The sequence below is a fragment of the Falco naumanni genome, chromosome 8 (assembly GCF_017639655.2).
Source record: "Falco naumanni isolate bFalNau1 chromosome 8, bFalNau1.pat, whole genome shotgun sequence".
Classification (NCBI taxonomy): domain Eukaryota; kingdom Metazoa; phylum Chordata; class Aves; order Falconiformes; family Falconidae; genus Falco; species Falco naumanni.
This window is the reverse complement of record NC_054061.1, coordinates 53830990-53853948: the sequence shown is the minus strand read 5'-3', so window position 1 is coordinate 53853948 and position 22959 is coordinate 53830990. Positions and strand designations below refer to the sequence as shown.

At 47.1% G+C, this 22959-nt stretch overlaps 1 protein-coding gene across 1 annotated transcript; it reads right to left on the bottom strand.

The window, feature by feature from the left end:
• Window positions 1–2051: 2051 nt before the first annotated feature.
• FRZB (frizzled related protein) lies at window positions 2052–21626 on the bottom strand. Its single transcript, XM_040604150.1, has 6 exons — window positions 21095–21626; window positions 11722–11769; window positions 7238–7303; window positions 4990–5194; window positions 4698–4761; window positions 2052–3094 (listed from the first exon to the last, which is right to left on the bottom strand). The coding sequence occupies exons 1-6, from the start codon at window positions 21546–21548 to the stop codon at window positions 2984–2986; spliced, it is 948 nt and encodes a 315-aa protein (XP_040460084.1). The 5' UTR covers window positions 21549–21626; the 3' UTR covers window positions 2052–2983.
• Between the last annotated feature and the right edge of the window lie 1333 nt (window positions 21627–22959).

Genomic DNA, 22959 nt, shown 5'->3' with positions numbered 1-22959 from the left:
CCGGTGAGAAGGGACTCACTAACACCAGACCGAACAGCGTGGGATACGGAAGAACCAGCTGCTTCTCGTCACTGGTAACACCTGAGGTCAGGTGCTGTTACTCCTGCAGTGAGCAGAGGCAGGTTTGCTCCCAGACTATGCTCCTCCAGTACAAATATTCTCAATACCAAACTCAGATCTAGAGAGCTAAAGGGAACAGCTCAATGCACATCAGCTCTCGTGGATTCCCACTTGCTGTGGAAACCCCTCTGTTTAACAGCCCCAGCCAGAGCAACGTGCTCCTCACCTACGAGTGCTACTGCTCAGCCACCCGAGGGGGCTCCCGTGGGACTGCTGCCAAGACCTTGCTCTTATGGAGGTGAAAACATCTCAGCAAGCTCCCCCTTACCTCTGCAACTGCTCCCTTAGCTGAGGGAGGAGAGACGAGGAACCATTCCTCCTGGCTGGTGCGGCCCAGAGGAGCGCAAAGCCTCTGCTCTCCTTCGGAGGAAGCCACCACCTCCTCTGCTCGCTGGGAACGCACAACAGCAGTGGTTAATGACTCCGAACAGAGCTGCCTCACTTTTGGTCATCGGCTTGTTGATCACACAAAGAATAGGCATGAGTTTCAGCCAGGCAAATAAAACATTAAGGACTGGAAGATGATCAGAAACCAGTTCTCATCAAGCACATCTAGTTCTTTCCTTCCCTTTGTCCCCAGAGAACATTACTTTTCCTTTGACCCTAGCTAGGGGGATTAAAAGATGAAGCAAGAGTATCTTACCCTAAGAGAGGAATGATGCTGGATGGGAAGCAGGACCTTTACAAGCAGCTTAACTGAGTAAAACACTACCCACGTCAGACACTGACCCACTTCAAGTGCAGGACTAGGGTGACAGCAAGGGGAAGCACAAGGCAAAGCTCAACACAACACAGGGAAGATAAAAAACATTTTCACACCACAGACTCTAATTTGATGAGAGGTTAGACAAGTCTTGAACTGAGACCTAATTAAGCAAGATACAAAATAACAGACTACTACACTTTCTTCAGAAGACTCAGAGAATGGGGGCAGGAGGACAGTAGTAAACAAGATGCAGCAGATTTTCCTTCTCACATAAACTGCCTGCTATTCTCTGATTTCTTCAAAAAAAATAAAAAATAAAAAGTCCAACACCCAGTAATTAAATATGATTGACAGTGGGCTTCATAGGGCTTGCTGCTTCAGCAAGTATGGCAAGGATGTTCACCTTGTCATACCTACTGTGACCACCACAGGCAGAGATCTGCTTGCTGGGGAGTGTGGCTGGAAAACACAGGAACAAGGCAGCAGGGTGGATGACAACAGAAGCACCAAGCTACAGTATCCAAAATACACCAAATGGCAATAGCTTTGTTGCTGTTTCAATAATTTTTATTCTTCTAATTCAGCTTCCTCTTTGAAAGTCCTTCCACAGCTTCTAGCGGCCAGCCCGTGCAGCACCCTGAGCAAACACTGAACTAGCTGGAGGATTAATATTCCACTGCTAGCCTTCAGCGCCACTCTTTCCCCTAAATTACCTCTTTATTTTTAATTTAAAAAAAGAAAACAACTAATAAATCCGAGTATTGCAGGAAACAGTTCTATTTTTCAACTTGCGTGGTATCCAGCCCAATGGAAAACTTGCCCTGAGACCTCTAGTTATGAACCAAAATCTTAAAATAGCATTATTATAAATATTCCCAAATACTCTTGTGGTTACTTATTATCATATTTTCAAACTACCTAACAATCCAACAGTGTTTTCTTTACGAAAGGCTGCCCCAAAGCACTTCAGACTGCACTGACAGCCAGAACGCAACAGCCATTTGCATCTTCAGTAGAGTGGGTTCCCCTCTGCAGACTACAGCTGAGGACTGTTCTTGTACTTATCCCATTTTAATTTCTTTTGAACATGGGACAATGGGAAAACTGAAGATAATTTCAAATGTGTTTGCATTATCTGCGAAGAATTCTATAAAGGCACCAAAAATAAGGGGGGTTTTGCCTTTTGTCTTTTTGACATTGGTTCACAAGTCAGATAACGTCTGTGTTGGCAACTACAATTCTTTTATTGGACACATTTTACTGAGCATTGAACACTTGTTTATGTAGGCACAGATTTTAGAATAACACCACAAAATCAGAAGGATAAAGTGCAGACCTGTACTGAGAAGCAGGCCTGGTAAATCAGTCTACTCCTACAACTCAGCAGAGAAAAGAAAGAAAAGGGGGAAAAAAACTGCCATTATAAGAGAAGTGTATTACAAATTACATCCTGCAGTAACAGAGCTATACAACCTTTCCTGAAAGGTCCAGAGAACTGGAAAGCCCAGGTCCCCTGAGTACACCGTGTTTGTCGCAGGACATACTTTAAGTTAGACTTTGGCTTACACAAGTGGTTTATTTATAAGAAAACTTAACAAAGATGTACTGAGTAAAACAGTTCTCCTAACATCATTTCTTTATATATTTCAGAATTATATTTCAGAATAAAAAATTAGGCACTTAAAACCAGATAACAACCTGCCCCCAACACAGTAAGTTTCAGCAAATAGTGACTAAAGAGCGAAAGGGGGAAGCCAGCGCGACTCATGACTTTAGGCAATGGTCATTGCCAGATCTCATTTCTGCTTGCATCCAAATTTTCTCCCTAAGAAGATTCAGACGGTGAAATGGTAAATTAAACATGTCCTTGTCTTTCTCCATCTCATAAGGGCAGTTTTCTACCGTTCTCAGTTACAGAAAAAAAACCCAAACAATGTATTTCCAGAGCTGGCACATATCCAAAAAAAAAAAGGAGGAAAAAAAAAAAAAAAAATAAAGCAGAAAACAAAAGGGAGAATAAAAACTAATATAAGCTAAAACATTACTTTGTAGTAAACAATAGAATATAACGTGCAATAGTGCAATTTCTCCTTTGCTGCTCCAACAATGAAGTCTTGGTAGATAGTCCACTGCATGTCAACGTACGGCATCCTGCATCTAACTACGTGCTTGTCGGGCACTGCTGGCTTTGCCGGGCTTTGGAGCCAAGTCGCCGTGTCCGGGCTCTCCCTTCCCCTTCCCAAGGTGGCGGAGCTTCTGATCCCAGCGCTGCACATTGAAAGGCAAAGAAATTACAAAAGAGATCACAGAAGAAGAAATAAGTCATATGTAAAACAACCGCATGTGTTTACAAACAGCAGCGAAAAAATAAAGCGCTGTTGCTGTTTCCATCACCCTACGCTGCGTGGGGCTCAAATGGTGGAATGCGAGGTTATCGCTAAGTCACTTTAAATGAAGACACCATTTCCCGGCTTTCCTGTAGCCTCTCTGAATGAAGGGGCTGATACAAGGCATAATAGCTTCAGCACAAAAGCATCTCACCTACTAAATAATAAAATTTAAATGAAGCTATTCAGGCAGTCTTTGGGGAAAGCAGGATAAAAAAACCAGCCAAAGTGGTTTGTTTGGGTTTTTTTTAATTAATTAATTAATTTGTTTGTTTTTATTTTTCCAGGTAATGGCAACACCAGTACAAAAAAACATAATAAATATAGTTAGTACAACTGACAATGCTTTTGGTGAAGGAGATTATGATGAGAAGTGGGTGACAACGTGGCGTGGTCCTCACATCCCCAGGCTGGGTGTGAGGGCAGGGTCAGCAGCACACAGACCATGAGGAAATAGGTGAGAAAAATAAGTGAGTTCCCAAAAAAAAACCCCAACAAGTGACACTACCACCCGAGAACTGAAGCCCAGAAGAAGTCAGCCCACAGCAGTAACGCGGTATTTGCTCTGTGGCACTGGACTTCACAACGTTCTGCCAAATCAAACAACTTGGAGTAAGACCTCCATATCTCGTCACTCATGGCATCTCTGTGGATGTGATAAACGTGCACAGAAAATCTTGCGTTTGTAATCAGAATGGTATTTTCCTGCCAGTCCCATTAACGCCGTTGAAGAAAGTGTTGAGTGGAAGAGACCAGTTTGCACAGGCACAACCAGTATGTCAAATCAACGGCTGAGAAATTGTGTCAAAGAAAGAATATTCTGTGTAAAATGACACTCCTAACAACATCAACATCGCTGATACTTTGCAGTGCATCAAAATACAAAAAGGCAATCCTTCCAGAGCTTGGAATACATTAGAATACATTTAAATTAGAAAACATTAGAATATATTTTCATGTGTTGCTTGCACTTGAGTTCATTGCTTCCAGTTCTCTACAACAACCTCCCTCACCTAAGCCAGGAAGGTAAATTTAAAATAGTCTCTAATCCACCCAATTTGGTAAGAGAACCATACTTTAAAAATATCTGAAAAGTACAGTTCTGACTTAGTCTGGAAAACATTTGTAAAGCCCTCTTGTGGGTGGGTTTTTTTCCCAATTAGTATCACAATCCAAATGAAATAGGCGTGTGTTGCAGAACTCACAGTTTGCCTGCGGAGTTAAAACACTCCTACTGTTCAGTTGAGACAGAGGTTTTGATTGCTGCTGCACTGGTATACTTTAGGGTAATTCAGTCTATCCCTTTAGTTTATTCAGCATGCATTTCTATAGTAATGCAGCAAATAACAAACCAAGTTAATTTTTTATACTCGATATTATTTAACTGGGGTCAGCATGTGTATTTTCTTCCCTTATTTTGAAAAGGTTAGGTAGGTGTTTCATGGTACCTGCAACATTTGACTCCTGGTGAGATACTTTCTTACCTTTACTTTTTTACCCAGGCGATCCTTCCACTTCTCAGCTATGGAGCCTTCCACCAAGAGTAGCCTACACAACAGAGACAACAAGTTACTCCATCAGCCCGCAAGCACCACCTACACAACCCAGCACAGGGAAGACTCTGTGCCTGCAGACACCCTCGTCCCTCCGTGAATACCATTAAGGAGATGTACAGAGTCACTCCAAGTTTTCCTTTCCTGGTGGCTCTGAAGTTCAGCTTTATGGGCAGGGGAACAAACAACAAATATGCTCCAAGGACAATGCAGAAGGAGTTACCTGGAGCGCTCCTCATCTTCGTAACCCATGATGATGTACTCTTCATTGGCACTGAGTGGGGGGCACAGGCAGCCAGAGTTCGTGTGGAGGTTTACAGTGTCCTTTGGGATGTTCACCAGGGAAGATTTTAGGATCTCCTTTACTTCCACTACCGCAGTGACGTCGTGACATTTAGTCTTTACCTCCTTCACTTTAGCTCGAATGACTGGGAAAAAGCACAAAGAGCGTAGTTAGCAGCAGCAGATAATGCAGGTCACCCCAGGCCGTTCCTGGTGACCTCTGGGATTAGTCTTTTGCATGGTCCATTATGAAAAGCTTAGCTGAACTCCAGCACCATCCCTGCCCCCACCCCTTCACTTCACCCTCCACTAAGAGGGTTCAGGTAGCTCCAGGTATCTCATAACAGTATGGTCACAAGTAGGAGTTACGTACCAGTTGGATTTATGTCCTGTTTAAGTGGGGCTTCAGTTTCAGCATCTCTTCTTCTTTGCCCTTTCCACTTTAAATATATTTAACCCACTCCTTGTATGCCCTCCTCCTCCCTCAGGCTGTAACTGATCCCTTTGTGACCACCCGCAGCACAGATGACCAGTACGTCACCCTCAACCCTTCACGAAATGTGAATGTGCGTTAAAACTCCTATCGCTGCTTCTGCTGGATGACAGGCCCTTACCTTTGTAATTCTCTTTCCAGTGACCCAGCACCAATCTGATCTGCTCTTTATGAACTCCAAACGCTCCTGATCTTGACCTGATGACCCATCTAATTGTTTCCTCCCTCATCCTTTCCTTTCACCTTAAGCTGGATAGGAGGAGCAGTTGCCTTTCAAAGGCAATGCTTTTTGTGTCTCTCACAGTGACCAGTGAACTGATACCACATGCAAATGCAAAGCCAATCCAGAGGTCACACTCTAGAGAATGCCATGTCTTTCACAGCCTGCAAACAAGAGTCCCTTTCTCTTACAAACAGCAGATTTCCCAGATTCCAAATTTCTTTTGACCTACGCGAAAAAGGTAATATGGAAGAAAGAAAACCATGGGCTTACACATCCCCTCTCTCCACGTGCACTGTCCATAAGGACCATCAACCAGTGTGTATTGCAACCACACTAAATACAGTTGCCAGCAATTAGCAATTACTAACCTGTGCATTTAATATACACCATTTACCCCAAGTGATCCACTTTCTTAAAACCTTGTAAGATTATTTTTTTTTTTAAATCTTGCTTTAGTTTGGAGTTATTTCAAATGCATTTTGAAACCTCTTTAATTTCAAAAGCTTGAAAAGATGGGTAGCAGCATGCTCTGTGACTCTCTGCCATATGCAGGTACCCACTAGAGAGTAGTCACTCTGTAATTATTTTCCAAACAAATCCACCAAAACAACATAAAACCGACTAGTCACCTAAAAAATAAGTTTGATTGAGTACAATTGTATTTCTTTAGCTTTTAATAGGATCTGTTTTTAAAAGAAGCTTATCTGAATAGCTGCATAAATGCATAATCTTAATAAATATTACACAATCGCTACCCTTTAAATGAAGTCTTCAAGTTCCCTGAGCCTAAGGTTATTCACACCAGAAATGTGAAAAAGGATGGGCCCAATTGTTCAGCTCCTGTGATAAGTACTCCCTGGCTTCAGCAGCCTCAATTGTTTAAAACAAACAGTATGAAGTAAAGGAGCAGCCTGGACCTGCGATATGCCTGAAGACCAGGACAATCTGGACAAGAGAAGGCATCATATGCATGCCATGCACTTTTACAGGAGTCACTGACAGCATAACACAGCTGGCAAGATGCTCAGTTGCTGGCTTCAATATGCAAGAAGGAAAGAACCTAGTATGCCTGTCAGATCCCACGGTGAGTTTGTAGGCATGAAAGTTAGTAAAAACATCCTCTCTGGCAAAAGCAGAGCATGTCGGAGCTGGAAATCAAAGAGGCAGTTCAAGCACAGCAGCCCACACTGTCACTTTCGTCACACCACGTTTCACAACAGAGAAGTGCACGAACCCCAGATGCCTGCGCTGACGCTGAGATCACTCCGTGTCACAGATGACATTCTTTTATAACGTATTAAACTAATCCCCACCATCATCCTAATTTGGAAATGTTTCAGGCCACATCTTCCTTTTGTAATAAGTACCACTGGATTAACCATCGGTAACTGGGACCATAGGCTTTTTTAAGGAAAATTTCCCCCTTACTGTAACCTTAAAAATGTTGGGAGCTGGCCATGCAGCTGTTCTTACCGTAGTTGTAATTGTTGCGCAGATAGGTCTTCTGGGTAGCTTTTATAGGCTTGCATTTGCAGCGCTCTATAAAAACATAAAGTTTTGTTCAGAAAGAAAAGAGCATATGTTCAGCGACCATCTGCCCCACACCCCAAGCTCACACCTAATGAAAATTTCACTGAATTGACTTGTTTATTACATGCAAGTGAAACAGTAAAAACCACAGGGCATTTCTGGTCTGTTGGAAGATGTTGTGGAACTGTCCATGAGACCTCAAAGGTTTCTAGGAGAAAACTGAAATTTGAAAAACAAAATTTAAAAATCAAAAATACCTAAAACCCCAAATGCTGGAATTTATAGAAAAAAAGCCCTAAAACCAACTAACCCCACAACAACACAGACACACAAGAACTCGGAGGTCTGAAGTGATAAAATCTTCCATTTCAAGCCAATTCAAGGTTCAGTCTTGGCCCCTTCCGTGCTCGCAGGTGCCGTAACTCCGTGTCCTTACAACGCCGTCCTCTCTTCTGTACCACACTTACCGAACACCCTCCTTTCTGCACCTTTAATCACACAGACCGTAATACAGACATTGAAAAAAATTACAATAGGGCACCATTTAACATTTGATTGGGACTACATAGCTCGGCTCAGTTTAGCAAACTGGGATCTTCTGGCTAGCAGGCATTCACCAGAAGGAGTGTGGGTTTTGCGGCTAATCCACAGTGTGCAGTTCACCTTTGGAGCTGCACCATAAGATTTCGTACGGTGGCACAGCCCCTTCACACCCGAGGGTGGCTAAGAGCTACAGCTCACAAGTGAAGCATGCTGGAGGGTGGTGGGACCAAGTGGCATGTGGCTCCCTGCTCCCAACGCCGCTGGGACGGTCCCGACAAAATGAAACCTCAACCATGTCTCTTCAGAGGCGTCTGGCAGGAGGTTTAAGAGAGATTAAGAGGCTGAAGGGCTTCCCTTGACTACTGCAGGTATTTGCTCTTACCTTGGACTCTGGACTCGTCCTCAATTTTTGTGTAAATTTTACACAATTTTATTATGACCCAGAACCTCAGCTTTTAATTAAAATAGGGAAATTAACACCCCTTGTGGTGGTAAGGATGGCCTTCGAAAGACAACACCAATGAGCACTGTCAAAGCAGTATTTCCAGTGGTGCAGCATCCAGATGGCTGGGAACAATAACAGAGGCAAAAACATTTTCCTTAGTGCCCAGGGGGTGCCAGTGCTGAAGCTCCAGACCCACGTGTTCATTAACACCACCACCACTTCACGGCTGGCTGCTCTAATGCAAATATTTACTTATTTCACGCTAGTGTCTAAGTGGAGTTTGGCGAAGCCATTTCAAACAGCCGGTCCCAGTATTACGTACACATGGTCATCTATTTTGACATTTGACTTAGCATTTAAGTGGAAGTAGACTTCATGCATGAAGAGTCTGAAAAAGAACTTTTATTTGCTCTGTAAGATTTCTGCATATTAAAAAAAAAAAAAAAAAAAGAGGTGGAATCGTACGGCTATCTCAAATCATTACTTACTTTCTATTGAAAGAATTTTTGTAGTTGAGAATACCAAAAAAAAATACAGGAAAGAGGAGAACATTTCAAAAGAAGACTATATTGTTTCCTTGAATTTCAAACACATCCTCAGGAATCTATATATAGACTCCTACAGACTTCAGCTTTTGTATGAGACTGTGTTAAAATAATAAAGGCAGAGAAGGGAAGTGATTTTTGGCTTCCCTTCTGCCTGTGGGAGCTCATGCATACTTTAGGCCAAATTATGGCCCATTTTATAAGCTGCCTCGAAACAGGCCATAAAAGATGTGCTCCTACAGCCCACACTCACACAGGCATCACAGCGTTCAAGTCCAACAAGTCGCACACCTCAGCATTCTCCTGCTCTACAGCACTTTGCTCTGCGGCACGAGTAGAATAGAATAGCCTAAACTGCAAGACAAGAATACACAGCCTCACTTTTCCCCCAGTTTTAAGATGGTATTGGGTTATTTGAATTTATTAATTTGAGGAATGTATTTCATTAGTCTTGTTCTAGAAACAAATTATAGACCTGCCCATGTTCTTAATGATGGGTATCTCTCAGTCGCCCCGGTGCTTTTCAGATCTACATTTCAAAGAACTTTACAAAATGCTGCATTATTCCTAATTACTATTTAGAGATAAAGAAACTAACAGACAGTCACTTGCCAAGGTCAGTTATAAAGTCAGCCGCAGAGCCAGAACCAACTCCTCTCCCCCAGTCCCTGTGACAGTGTCATTCAAAGGAAGCACAACGCGACTATTTGAGAACCGCGTATTTGATTGATGCACAGTTCTGGCAAAGCTGAGCTTTCCCCAGCGAGCAGGAACACCCAAAAAAAGTGGCTACAAAAATGTACTGCATCTCTTGACGCTGAGGGAAAGTCCCATCTTACACGATAGCCTCCTCTGAAGCTGCTGGATTTAGCAGAAGAGCTCTGGGACCACAACAACGTTGTATCCCAGTAGAGGCTCATACCAGTTTTGACTGAGATCTCAGTTAACTTTGCCATTAAATATTCTTTTTTAATACAAGTCAATACAGGACTAACACAAGCTCAAAATCTATACCTTTGAAAATGCCACCCTGTAAGTGCCAAAATAAATGGACTGCATGGGAAAAGAGTGTTCCCCATGGATCACTACCAAGAAACGTGCCATCCTACATATATGTACGGGCACAATCCAAAACCTGGCTGTAACGCTCACCAGTACCAGCCTCCCTGATACAGTCAGGATAAAAAACACTCCAGAAAAAAATATCTAAGTAACTTGAAAAGCACCTGATGAAGCAGACAGCGACGTCATTTACTGCCAAGAGAGGTAGGAAAGCTCCTCCTCCAAAAAAACCTGTTCAGACTCTGAGGGAAGGTTTCACCAGTGGACATCGCCGGGGATAAAAGGTGCCTGGAGCAGGGGTCACCCATGGGCACCGCTCACTGCAGCCAGACACAGCAGCATAGGACATATGCTCCAGAAACCATGGAACCGAGTTCAGGATTTTAAAAAACACATCAGGTTGCTACTTGCAAAAAAAAAAAATTCTATTTACAATGGCAAAACTACAAATTGACTTTACAGAACCTAGAAATAAAGCAATTATGAAACACAGCCCGTTGGGTCGTTAAACTGTGTTTGTCAGCTGCATCGAACCAGAAATTGTTTGTTCAGCAAAAGGCAGTGATAAAAACATTACACTTCATTCTCATCAGCAGTTTTTCTGTGCATCTTCACCCCATTTTTTGCACGGGATTTTTTTGTACAGTCACTGCAGAGCATGAAATCCAGTTTCTCAATGGCACACAACTGAAAACTGCCTAAAACTAAGAAGATCCTAACTAATTAGTAATAAAAATCTTTAGAAAGTCTTTCAGACACGGTCCCATGCTCAACGCAATTCAAGGTGAAGCTTGTCAAGGGGCTTACTTTTATCAGTATTTTCTAATTGTAGCTGGCTTTCTAAAGGACGTACAATGCAATTTAAGCAATATTTTGCACGTACATAGCTACTTTCACATTGGGACCTACTGATCACATTTTAAAACTGTATTAAGCTGAGCATTATTAGTACCATGTTACAATCTGTACACAGAGATAAATGCTGAAGTTATCCAATTTTATGCAGGTATCTTATTTTATGTTCCACAACCATACTTAGGTGTTTGCATCAATGACCTAAGCAGCGGTGCACTCTATAGGTCCTCAACACCTCTGGAAAAGGAAAGACACGATGGCCAACGCTAGGTTTCCAAGTGTCACCTTCTTGACAAAGGCGTAAGAGGAAAACTTCTGAGGGAATCGTAATAAAATTCAAGGAAACCTATAGTCATTGGCTCACTTGAGCAAAAAAATCGCATTTCTATAATCTATCAGCTACCAACCTGGGCTTTGCTTCTTTGTGTTGCCTATGATTAGTGGTAATGCTCAAGGAGTTTTACTCAGTTCCAGCAAAACCAAAACAAAAATAAAAAGCAGCAGGGGACCTGATGGAATAAAACTAGTCTCAAAAAGTCTCAGCCTCAACCTCTTCAGGTTAACAGAACTTTTGCCATTATCTACAAAGCGTGCCAAATTTAATCTACAAACTTTAAAGTCAGCACAAACCATTATCTTCATCGGGTTTGCGCAGTCAAAATCCATTTAATGACCATCGTCACTGTTCAAGACACAACTTTTAATGAAATGAGCACAGCCCCCTTGATTTGATGGAGATTTTGCCCTGACAAGAGCAGAAGGGCAGGCTGAAGAGTTCAGTGAGTTGTACGCTGAGAGGTCCACAGGCTAAGCAGCCCCAAATCCCACCTGTCCACAGGATGCAAAAGCGCAATCTACAGGATTCCCAGACAAGATAGAGTATTCAAACATTGCTTAGCACCCCTCTTAATTAGTAAAAAATTAAAAGGATTTGAAAGACTATAGCTGATTATGTAGTTTTATAAAAGTGTACTTACCGATGCCGGCGCCTCTACAGTTGCCGTTATTGGAATCCATAGGAAAATCTGGCATGGATTCATAAAATACATAAAGAAATGTTAGTATTTTTAAAACTGGATTATTTCAATACACCCCCATTACAATGTTTTCCCTTTCTCTAATATTTAGTATATTAAAACATAATAACTTGATCAATAAACAGACTGTAAAGTTCTACAGGCCAGCCTGTTAACAGTTGACACAATTTTTTATCTGAATTTCACCCAAATCCAGTTCATCATGTTAAGGGCTCAAGCAGATTACATGTCCCACTTCTACTGGTGCACACAATGGCAGGTTTAGGATGAGGATGGAGATTACGGCATGAACTTAAAAGCATCTAGTAAAAGTAGAGGTACCGTTTGTGTTCAATTAGATGATGAAGGAGAAATTACTTTCGGTTTGTTTTTTTGGTTACTAAGGAAATCAAACCAACCAACCACAATCATATCGTTGAAACAAATGCCAAAACAAATGTTTCAGACCTTCCCGTTCCCTCAGTCTTAAAAACATATTGATTATTTTGAAGGACAGATAAGGAACAGAAGGAAAAACAGGCACTATGCCCAAAGAACTGCTTTTAGACACATTCGTAAGTGGAATGTGTCCCACATTAGTAAAACACATCATTGCAAACCTACTGTTTATTAAATCACACCATTTAATGGACTTGCATATATATATTTAATCATGAAAACCAAGTACGTTAATACATATAACGTACAAGTTATGAAAAAAATAAATGCACGAGACAAGATTTGGGAGCGAGGCACTACACTTTATTAGGATGACACAGAAAAGGGAAAAACAAATGACCTCTCAAACAAAAGGCTTTTCTTTGAGTTTGCATGCCCAAGTGTTTTACGCAGTTTTTTCAGCTCCGAAAGCTGGTATCATACAAACACCTTTTTTATATCCTCACGCTATCATGGATGTTAATGATGATGCCATCAATGGCGTTATGCTGTTGCTACAGTTTGTCTGCCTTTTGTAGGATGCTTTTACACTACAGGACAGATGAATACACGACCACGTAACAGAAGCTCCTCTCCTGCAGCCTGAGCTGTAAGGAACCAGCTGCAGGACAGCCCAGGACGCTGATGATACTTGGCATAGGTGAAGGGTTTAGATGTGTGGACTAAATTTTAAGGGCCGGGGCCACTATTTAATCACAAATGCTGTAAATATATCTTTTAAATACCTGTTTATGAGAAAAGTAATATGACTTAGTTAATCTTCTAATTTGCCCATCCCTCCTTTAAAAAAAATATTTTAAATCTCCACCTTAATGCATATTTATAATACTCATAGCAATGTGGAACTTCCTTACGTAAATGAGGATATGGCTAAATGACAGTCAGGGCAGGAGTAAATATGACAAACAACTAAATCCCACACTAACATACTAATGAACTTCAAAAAATTGATACTTCAGGAATAATTATTCCCACCAACATAAGGAGCAAAAGGTATAGAAAACAGCATAGAAGGATGGAATAGATGTTCTTTTACATCCAATAGCTTGTTGGTAATAAAAAAATCACATCCATTTTCTTCCAATGAAAGTTCCAAACTATTGCAGGATCTTAGTTTACAGAACAAAACCTACATTTTCATGGAGCCAATGTGGTCTTTGGTTACTTCCACGGCAGCTCCAAGGTTTCTCCATGCTGCCTTATAACAAGTCAAATTATGCATACTAATTCTTACACGTGTTTAATTTTGTATTCACCTGAGCTCTTCTCAAATTTTTAATAAGCTGTTGGCATCAGGTAGAAATTAAGAGACCTCTACCAACAGCATAAAATTAAAAAGGAGGTCTTCATCAAATTTAAAAGCATTTTATTTTGTATCAAGTGTTTTCTTGTACTCCAGGTCATGATGAAAGAGGAATCAAAATGGCTTTCTTCTTGCAAATGGTAAGTAGAAGGATGACCACATGTCTTCTTATTCTTCTTCTCCTGGGCCAGTCCTCTGTGGTCTTGTTCATTTAGCCAAACTGTAGCTTTAAACCTACAATTCCTTCTGCCATGGTAAAAGTATAGAGCGCGCTCGGGTCTATAGTTCCATCATCTTCCATCTGCTCCTGCTGCGGACAGAAGTCTGCAAAACCTCCCAGCCACCACCCACAGGGAGGTGCCTCTACCTCTCCATGTGCCCAAGACCAGCCTGAGATTTTTCACCACTCTGGGCATTCAATAGCCCTGGGCCAGCTTCTCAGGTTGCCCTCAAGGCTGCCTGGCTTTGCACACATCCAAGGCAACTCTTCCTGGTGCTTCATGTGGCCCAGCAAGCTACAATTTCTACCACAGGTGCTTCAGTTAGAAATGAAGGGATGGTTCATCCACACCTCCAAAGCACATCCCCTATGCCAACAAAATTGTTAATGGGGGCAGAAAAAATTTTCATCAGCAGAGGAGCCAAGAGAAGTATCACGTTAAACGCTAACCATCTTCAATCCACGGAGTGAATATGGAAGGAGAAAGAAGCCCTGAGGTGCACTCCCCCTTCCCAAACCAAGGGCTGATCCAAACAGTCATAACTTCATGGTGTTTGAGCAAACTAATTCCAATTTGCTCTGGAATTACAACCAAAAATAAACCAGAGCCCGGTAAGGGGATCACAGCCTCCCCTGACCCCACTCAAGGTTACGATGCTCCTGTGTATTGCCTGAGGAACTGCCCTTCAAACTCACACCGACACAAGGAGGGCTGGCAAACACTCACTATGCCCAGCAAGTCATTTTAATTAATCACTTTTTAGAGGAACGGTATATATGTCCTGCAAACAAACACGCAACTGAGCTGCTTCCCACCAGATGTTCCCTTCCACTCCTGTGTACACAACTTATTTTTACAAAATCACACTGCAACCTCAACCCATTTCCTAATTCAGCATTCCTTCATTTCCCAGGTGACTCGTCCTGCCCCAAACCGGTGGCTGTGGGCATCTGGCGATGCAGCTGGCGGTGCAGCAAGGGCAACTCAGACGCTGTGTGCGGAGCCGCAATTAATGGGAACCGTTCCCATCTCTGTCATGATTCATTTCCTTGCTTGCCAGGGCTTGGGCCAGGCAAGCACTGACCTTCCCTTGATGCTTGCCTTCCTTGGTGCACCCATGCTTCTTGAGGGATGGGCAGTTTCTACTGATGGAGGGGACCGTGGGCTTGTGGAGGGGAGTGGTGTACGGCACATCTCGGGAAAGGCTCCACGTCTCCCTGATCCTTCCCCCACTAAAGCTCCTAGTGCCTGGTCCCCTCTTATCCACCAGGGAAGCAATGGGGAAAACGGTCTGGGCCAGCCCTGGCAGCAGCCACTCGCAAGATCTGCGGTGGATCTCATGATCTCACGAAATCCACCCCGCCGAGCCCAGCAGCCTAACGGGCAGGGTCCCCTCTCCATCAGGAGGTGCACACTGCTTAGACCTTTGGTTATAATGCAGACAGGAAAAAAATAAGCAGCTGTTTTAAAAAATAAACAGCTGACTTCCTACTGTTCCACTTCTCTTCAGAGGCAACTTCTCTGCCAAATTTCGTCTACGCAGAGCAATCTTTTTGAAAGAAATACCTATCGGTGATGATTAGCAGGATTGACAGAGGTGATATTATCCAGTGCTCCAATCCAAAGGCTTCCGATTAGATTTTCTTTAAGAGCAGGGGGGAAAAGTCCAAGCTGATTTTTCCAATAAATTGTTTTAATAATCCATTTTCAGAGGGATGCTATATAAAAAGAAAACAACAAACCACTAACTGGTTTAAGGAGCGCTGAATAAAAGCCACTTGCATAGTAAGCGTACAAAACAACAATGCCTGGACCACAAGATTTGGGCGAGAGGTTTGGAAAAAGGGAAGAACTTGGTAAAACTTAGTTTTGAGCAAACCTCTTACTTCTATCGCAGTTTAAATTATTAAGAAAAAGAAAAAAAAAAAAAGGCAAAGAAAGAGCCAAAAGCGACATGATCCTGATGGTCACATCAATGCAAGAATACCGCCCGGCTATGCCTGAAGCCATTCCAGGCACCCGGCTTCAAAGAACTAAACCACAGCCAGCGGCTGCTGCTTGGGCACCTTTTTCGGAGACATCTGTGAGCCCCATTAATTAAAAAATCCTTCCAAAATGCGTGAATTCAGACCTTGTAATCTACTTCAGCTCTTCATACAAAGAAGACCTTTGCTAATCTGATTGCAAACACGTGCACAGCAAAGCAAAGGAACATGAAAATTGATCCTGGTTAAAATGTAACGCAGACCACTCGCCCTCCAAGCTGCAGAGCAGCCTGCAACATGGCAACACGGCTGCTCCACATACCAAGATATTCCACATACCAAATCCTGCCAGGTTTTGATGGCATTTAATGGCCCAGGTCTTGACTTGGCACTTAGATTGTAAAAGACATTCTAGGGGACTCAGCCTACAAAACTGTAGCAACAGCATAATGCCATCAATGGCATCATCATTAACAAGGTTTAAATTCCTTTATTTACTTTTCCCATCTGCTTTCAGGCTTGAAGCTTGTCAAAATTTTGTTCTTTAACTGAGAAATGAGCCTGCTTCCAAGTTTTGAGCAAATGCCTAAACAAATCTCAACTTCATAAATGACAACCTGGGCATGTCTCCTTGCCCTCAGTACAGCCTGACACACTCGCCTCGCACCGCTCTGCATCTTGGCTACTGTAAGTAGAGCTACGCAAAGTCTGAGTCATAGCAAACCTGATCTGGAGTTTGGAAACCACTGTTTTGGAAATGAAGTTAATAGCATATGAAAAACGAGCATGGGAAACGGCTCTTTTGCTTTTCTTTTAGGCACACAATGCCAAATTCACAAACTGGGTTACTACGAATTCATCCAGGCAGGTACAGAGAACTTGCACTATGCAGAGAAATAAAGGGTTCATAGAAGATTTAAGAAAATACGTCTCCATCACACGAATAACCTCTGGTTTTCTTTAATGTTTAAGAGGTGGGTTGGGTTTTTTTAGGAAATTCAAGAGTTCTCCTCAGCCATCTTATGATAGTCACCCCAAATGGTTCAGACATTAATTACATGTGGTTGACACCTTGTGAAGCTGCTTCCCTTCCCTCCAACTTCTCATTAGCAACCTTGTTGTTATGCCTTCAAGATATTCTCCTATCTAAATAAGATACAGTGAGGCAGACCCAACTGACAGGTCTGTCCCCCAGTACACATGGTACCCGTCATACTGCTCCGGTATTATTGCCAGTTCCCTTTTCCAAACAGGAATAAACATGTCGCTTGAGACATAAACACTGTGCTAGACAGCAGCAGCCAGGCACATGCGCTGAAGCGCTTTTCCGAGTCAGCATCCCAACAGCAATGATGACTGTGGTCAGGCTGGTCATTTATTACATGTAAAATTAAAACCAGGTCCCACCATCAGGATGTTAAATTCAAGACAGTTTTTGTCTATCTGTACTTTTTGCTGCTTCACAGGCTAGGGAAGATTTGACAGGACCCTGAATGAAGAAAGCAGATAACCTGACAGACGTGAGGAAGAGTCAGCATATGCACATGGAGATTGAAATATATGGAGTAAGCGAGTGGGACCCCCTGCAGATGCAAAGACAGTCTGCACCAATGACTGCGAGCAGAACCACTTTCATCCCTCAAAGGCACAGGACAGGGAGCAGGGTAAAAACCACAGGAGACATCAGACATTAGCATGCGCTAATCTGACATCTGGGATGTTAACGTGTTACCAAGAGGCTTTTTTATCCTCTGTCCTGGACTGTGTTTTGTCAGATCTTCCACAAAAAGCCAAAACACTCATTGTCACACACCTCCCTCCAGAACAATGACATCATGCCCAGAGCATCCCTCTTCTGCCTGGGTGTAAAGGAACCCAGGTGTTTCCCAAAGATAATGAAAAAAATCAAGAAAGATATGCTTCCCAGGTGGCCTCTGTAACTTGAGGAACTTCAGCTCTCCAAATCAGCAGCATGGTACAGCAGCTCACACTCAGGTTTTGGAGACCAGCACAAGCTCAGGGGGCCTGCAAAATTTTTCCTCTAACTGAGCCTCAAACAAGGTCCAGTTCTCAGCTTTCTCCATCACAGACATAGCAGCGACTCCTTCACCCCTTCATCATGCCAGCAGCCCTGAAGGACATCACGAGAATGACACAAATACCTCCCTCATTCCTGCAAAGTCTCTAGGTCTTCCTTACCACCTGGGCTGCACTGGAAAGAGGTCCTAGAAGATGTTTGTGGAGGACTCATGACCTGTGCCTCAATAACCAGAAGTGGCCTTATTACTGGGATTTGCCACCGATTTTAGCAACCACAGCTTCTCTGTGCTTTGCAGCAGCCAGCCTATTAAGCATGGGGAGTACAACTGATCAGAGAGGAATTCTGCATCTCTTGCTGCAACAACAGCCAAAGAAAACCAGTTGAATGAACTTCAAACGCCCTCCAACTCAGCACCATTGAAATGAGAGTCAAGACCAATTACTTTAACGGTGACGGAATTTTCATGAGTGTCCGTGCAAGCTCTTCCCAGATGCAAAAGAGCAGACGACATCCCACCCAGCATGACGTGAACCAGCTGCAGCCTCCTGCAGGTGACTCAACCTGGAGAGTGTGTACCAGGGGTCAGAAGTGCCCTTGCATCCAGCTGAACCATGCACCCAGAAACGTGAGCGGTCTAATACTGGAAAAGGAATGGAAAGCAGGCTTTCTGAATCCTGTCCCTGCTGTGACAAGGACAAACACCTGGCCCTGCCGTCCTTCAGGCTGCTGCCTTATGGAAGGGAGTAGAGAAATGCATTAACCCTCACCAGGAATAATGCAGATGCCTCAAGAGGAAAGGAAACAGCAGCACCCTGCTACTTCGCAAGTGGCAAAAAACTAAAGAAAAATCAAGATTTCACTTCTGAAGGATATAAGCCCCATCTCTTCTACAACAGAAGCCCATGAAGCAATGGATTTATTTTTCTGCCTGCTCTACCAGGTGCAGTTTACAGACAGCACATGGGGCAGGGGTGCTTAGGAGGCAGAATAAGAGCGGGTATTCTGCACGCTCCCCATTAGGCAGCTGGGTTATTCGTATCTTCTACTTGGCTGCAATCCTTTATTTGGAGAATTGAATTTGGAAGTGTTCACCTTACCTCTTCCTAGAACAGGAATCCTTCACTCTGCTTTCTAAAGGAGCAGTTTTATTCCCTCAAGAAGGATTCTTTCAGTCTGGTGCATAATGCATCAGTTCAAAATTTTCAGCCCAGAAATGAGAATGTCATCAGGTTCTCATTCACTGAAAGAGAGTTTTCATGGATCTGGCCCTGGAATCCCTCAAAGAGGTTATTGTACTGCTGAGGTCCTCAGAAATAGGTAACTCGGGGGCAATTTTAGCCAAACTTCCTCCCTCCAGATTTGAACGCGATTGCTCTCAAATCGCTGCAGACCTGCCAAGCCTCGCTCAGTTTGGAGCCATTTTTAAGGTGGTTTTGAAAGCACCTCAGTGCTGCAGAGAAAGGTGCTTGGTGTTGAAAACTGCACTTCCCCAAGCCCTGCCAGCAGGCCTGCAGCCCCCAGAGAGCAGCAGCAGCGTGCAAGCTGCAGGCAGAAATAGATGGTTGGGTTCACGGGCTGGGGACAGCTGCGGGGGGCAGGGGGGAAGGATGGAAAGGCAAGAGGGAAGCAGTTAGAAGGGTTAGAGAGAAATATTGGTAACAACTGGAGATACCAGGGTACGGTCATTGACTTGAGAGTTCAAGAGGTGGAGAAAGTAACTCGGTGGAGCGAGAGAAGGAGCGGGGTTAGCCTGGCCTACAGGTACGTGGAGAGGAGAGCAGCGAGCAGCTTTCCCGGGAAGGCCGAGCTGGGAAGCACGGTCAGGAAACCGAAGCATGAGATTTCATTAGGAGAGGAAAACAGGCATTACAGTGCTGGGCATTGCTGGCAGTGGGATACATAAAGCATTTGGTAATGGGACAGAAACAGTCAAATAGTGTGGCGAGCATAGAATGAAAGAAAAAAAACTCTTTTCACTCACAGGCCACTGCTGGGGGAGAATGGAGAGGGGGATGTGCTGCCCGTCAGTGAGCTCCCACAGCCTGGCAGTGCCGGCAGTGCCAGGAGCCCGCAGGGTGCGTAGGTGCTGCTCTGCCTCGGCCCCTCGACACCTCCGAGCTGCTCCCTGCCCCAGCGCTGCCCCCCCCCCCCGCGATGGGCAGCCCCCCAGCCCCGCAGCCAGGCGAGGCAGCTGGCTCCCACCCGCAGCACACGCTCCCCGCTGGTCAGTCAGCAACCGCGCTCGCTCCGTAAAGATCAGAGCTCACTCGTGGCAGCCACTCGCTGCCCTGCGTTAATTCCCTCTTCAGTAGCTCCTTCAATTTACTCTCCGTTGTGGTCGACATCACCACGTCGGGGCTGTCCCCTGCGAACTGCCCCAGCCCAAAGGCGGCCGCCGCCGGCGCACACCCCTGCCGGAGCAGGGTCCCCGGCCAGCAGCAGGTCCGGAGCACCGCGGTGGCCGAAGGGTCACCCAGCAGATCCCGCCCGGCCGCCTGGCCATGCTCCCGGTACCCCCGGGGCGCTGCGGGGCGCCCAGCGCCAGCCGTGCTGTGGGGCCGCGGCGAGAGCAGCCGGTGGAACGGGGCGCAGCGAGAGAGCGGGGGGTGCGAGGGCTCCGCGGAGGGGGCCAGGCACCGCCCGAGCCGCCGCCGGGACACCGGGAACGCGAGGCGGCGAAGGCTGCGCCTCTGCCGGCTCCTCTCCCGGCCGCAGCCCCTGACCCCCGGCGGGGGACCCCTGCCGCGACCGCGCGCTGGTGCCCGCTGCGGAGGCGAGGGGGTCCCCTCCGGGCCCCGTCCCCCCCCGGCGGCGCGGGTGCTCGCGGTGGCACGGGAGGAGGCCGGGGAGCCCGAGGCCCCCGCTCCCGCCCGGGGCTCCCCCGGGCACGGCTCCGCCGCCCTGGACCCGCCGGGGCGCCCGGGCAGGGGAGCGGGGCGGCTGGGGCCGAGCGACGGGCTGCGGGAGCCGGCGGCCCGGGGCAGGGCTCGCCCCCCGGCGGCTCTGCCTTCCGTCCAGCGAGCGGCTGCGGCGGGAGCCCCGGCGGGGCACGGGAGCGCTCCCGGCAGCCCGGCAGGGCTGTCATTGTCACACACCCTCCCTCCGGCAGCCAAACTTTTCCAGCAGCGCTGCGGCTGATAAGGGCGGAGAAAAGAGCCGAAGGAAGCGGAGGAGGGCGAGACCAGAGGCTTTGCGAGGTCCGACAGCGCGGCGGACGGGCAGGGCCCCGGGCGGGCTCCCCTCCCCGCTCGGCGGCCCATTGTCCGGCCGGGCGGCGGAGCGGAGCGGAGCGGGGCGGCCCCGGCCCGGCCCCCCGGGCACTCACCGGCGCCCTCGGCGGTGACGATGGCCTCGGGGGAGATGCAGACGCCGCGGTCGTAGAGCGGCAGCTCGTCGCAGGCCAGGCTCTCGGGCCAGGCGTGGCGGTAGCGGATGAGGACGGGCTCGCAGCCGGCGCGGGCGCGCTCGCAGACGGACTTGCAGGGCTTGATGGGCTCGTGCTGGAAGTCGATGGTGCAGATGGGCGCGTACATGGCGCAGAGGAAGAAGAGGAGGTCGGGGCTGCAGTTGGTGCCCAGCAGCCCCTCGAACTGCTCCATGGCCAGCACGGCGTTGGCCTGCGTGCTGTGGTGCAGGTGGTTCGGCATCTTGGTCATGTTCCAGGGCAGCGGCTTGCACAGCGGGATGCGCACCGGCTCGCAGGCCGCCGCCCGCCCCGCCGGCGCCCGCCCCATCACCAGCAGCCCGGCCAGGGCCAGCACCGGCAGCCCCCGCCACATGCCGCCGCCGCCCGCCCCGACCGCGCCGAGCGGAGCGGCCGAGCGGCCAGACCTCGGCGCGGGGGGCGGCTCCTCCGCCGGCGGCGGCCGCGCTGCCCCGGGGCCCCGCCCGCCGCCCGGCCCCTCCGCGCCCCCCGCCGGGCCGGGCCGCTCCGCGGGGCCGCCCCTGCCGGCCGGGCCGCTCCGCGCCGCCCCGCTCGGCGGGGCCGCCTCCCCGGTCCCGCTCCGCCCCGCCGCTCAGCCCGAACAAAGGCGGCCGCGGGGCGCAGCCCGGGAGCGGCCCGCTCCGCCCCGGGAGGGGAGAGGGTCCCCTCTGCGTGCGAGCACCGCGCGTCCCTGCCGCCCCCGGGGGGGATGCCGAGCGCAGCGCACCGAGCCGCCCCCGCCCCGCAGACACGCTCCGTACCCCGGGGGGGGGGGGGGGGGTGCCCGGGGCCGCGCACGGCGGGGAGCGGCGGTGGGCGACCCTTCGCGGAGGACGGCCGGTCGTCACGGTGGGAGGCTTGAAACAGGCAGCCGGGCTGCAGGGCGTGCTTACTGTTCAGAAAGTTTGTTGTTTTTTTTTTTTTCTAAAAAAAACCCCAACATATATTCATGCTTAAGTGGTTCCTAGATGTTTAAGTAACACACACAGCAGTGGCATGACAAAGGGTGTCCCGACTTCAACAGAAAAAAGAGCCCCGACCTAAACGAACTGACATTTATTAAGTTCTTCCCAGGCATGAGGGCACGGAGTAGCCTCTCAATTGTGTGTCTGGTTGGGTTTTATGGTGGTGTCAGTGGGTTTCCCACCACGCTGCCTCCTGTGAGCAGGAGCACAGCTCCCAGCAGCCGGGACGCAGAAGCCGGATCAAAACCAGGGAGGGGTTGTGAAAGCAGCCACAGCTACAGCCTCAGAAACCTGGGGTCCTAAGCCTGGAAAGGCTTTTTGCATTTTTTAACTTTATCACTGCGGATGAAATCTTGATCCCTTTTGCTGGGCTGCAAAAGTCTCATTGACTCCAGTGAAGGCACACGCCCAGCAAACTGGGAGCTGCAGTTAAGGGCAGCCGTGGATGTTCCAGCACCTCTATGCCAGCGCTCGGCCTTGTGTCTGCCCTCCTCTGCAGGCTGGTGCTGATCTCAAGGACTGAATTGCTCCCTGCACTCCCAGAAGAAACTTTGGGGCTCAGAGACGAGTAGAAACATCCACACGCATGTGCACCTGCCAGCCTCTGGAGCCGCCAGCCGGGCTGGGCTGCCCATGCCCCGGAGCCCCAACCAGGCTGCCCGTGCCCCAGAGCCAGCTGCCGGGCAGGTAGAGCGGCCGTGGTGGAGGCAGAGGGCAGCTCCTGCCTCTACAGGGAGAACTAAGGAGAGATCTGCTTTGACTCACCCTTTCAGCTCCTCAAATTTAGCCATAGCAAGATCT

Excerpts from the sequence above, each read along its gene's own strand:
- FRZB (XM_040604150.1), bottom strand. The coding sequence starts at position 21,548 with ATGTGGCGGGGGCTGCCGGTGCTGGCCCTGGCCGGGCTGCTGGTGATG. Across the intron at positions 11,770-21,094 it reads CGTCACCGCCGAGGGCGCCG|ATTTTCCTATGGATTCCAAT; the intron begins GTGAGTGCCCGG and ends AATCCATGCCAG. Across the intron at positions 5,195-7,237 it reads GCGCAACAATTACAACTACG|TCATTCGAGCTAAAGTGAAG; the intron begins GTAAGAACAGCT and ends GCTTTTTCCCAG.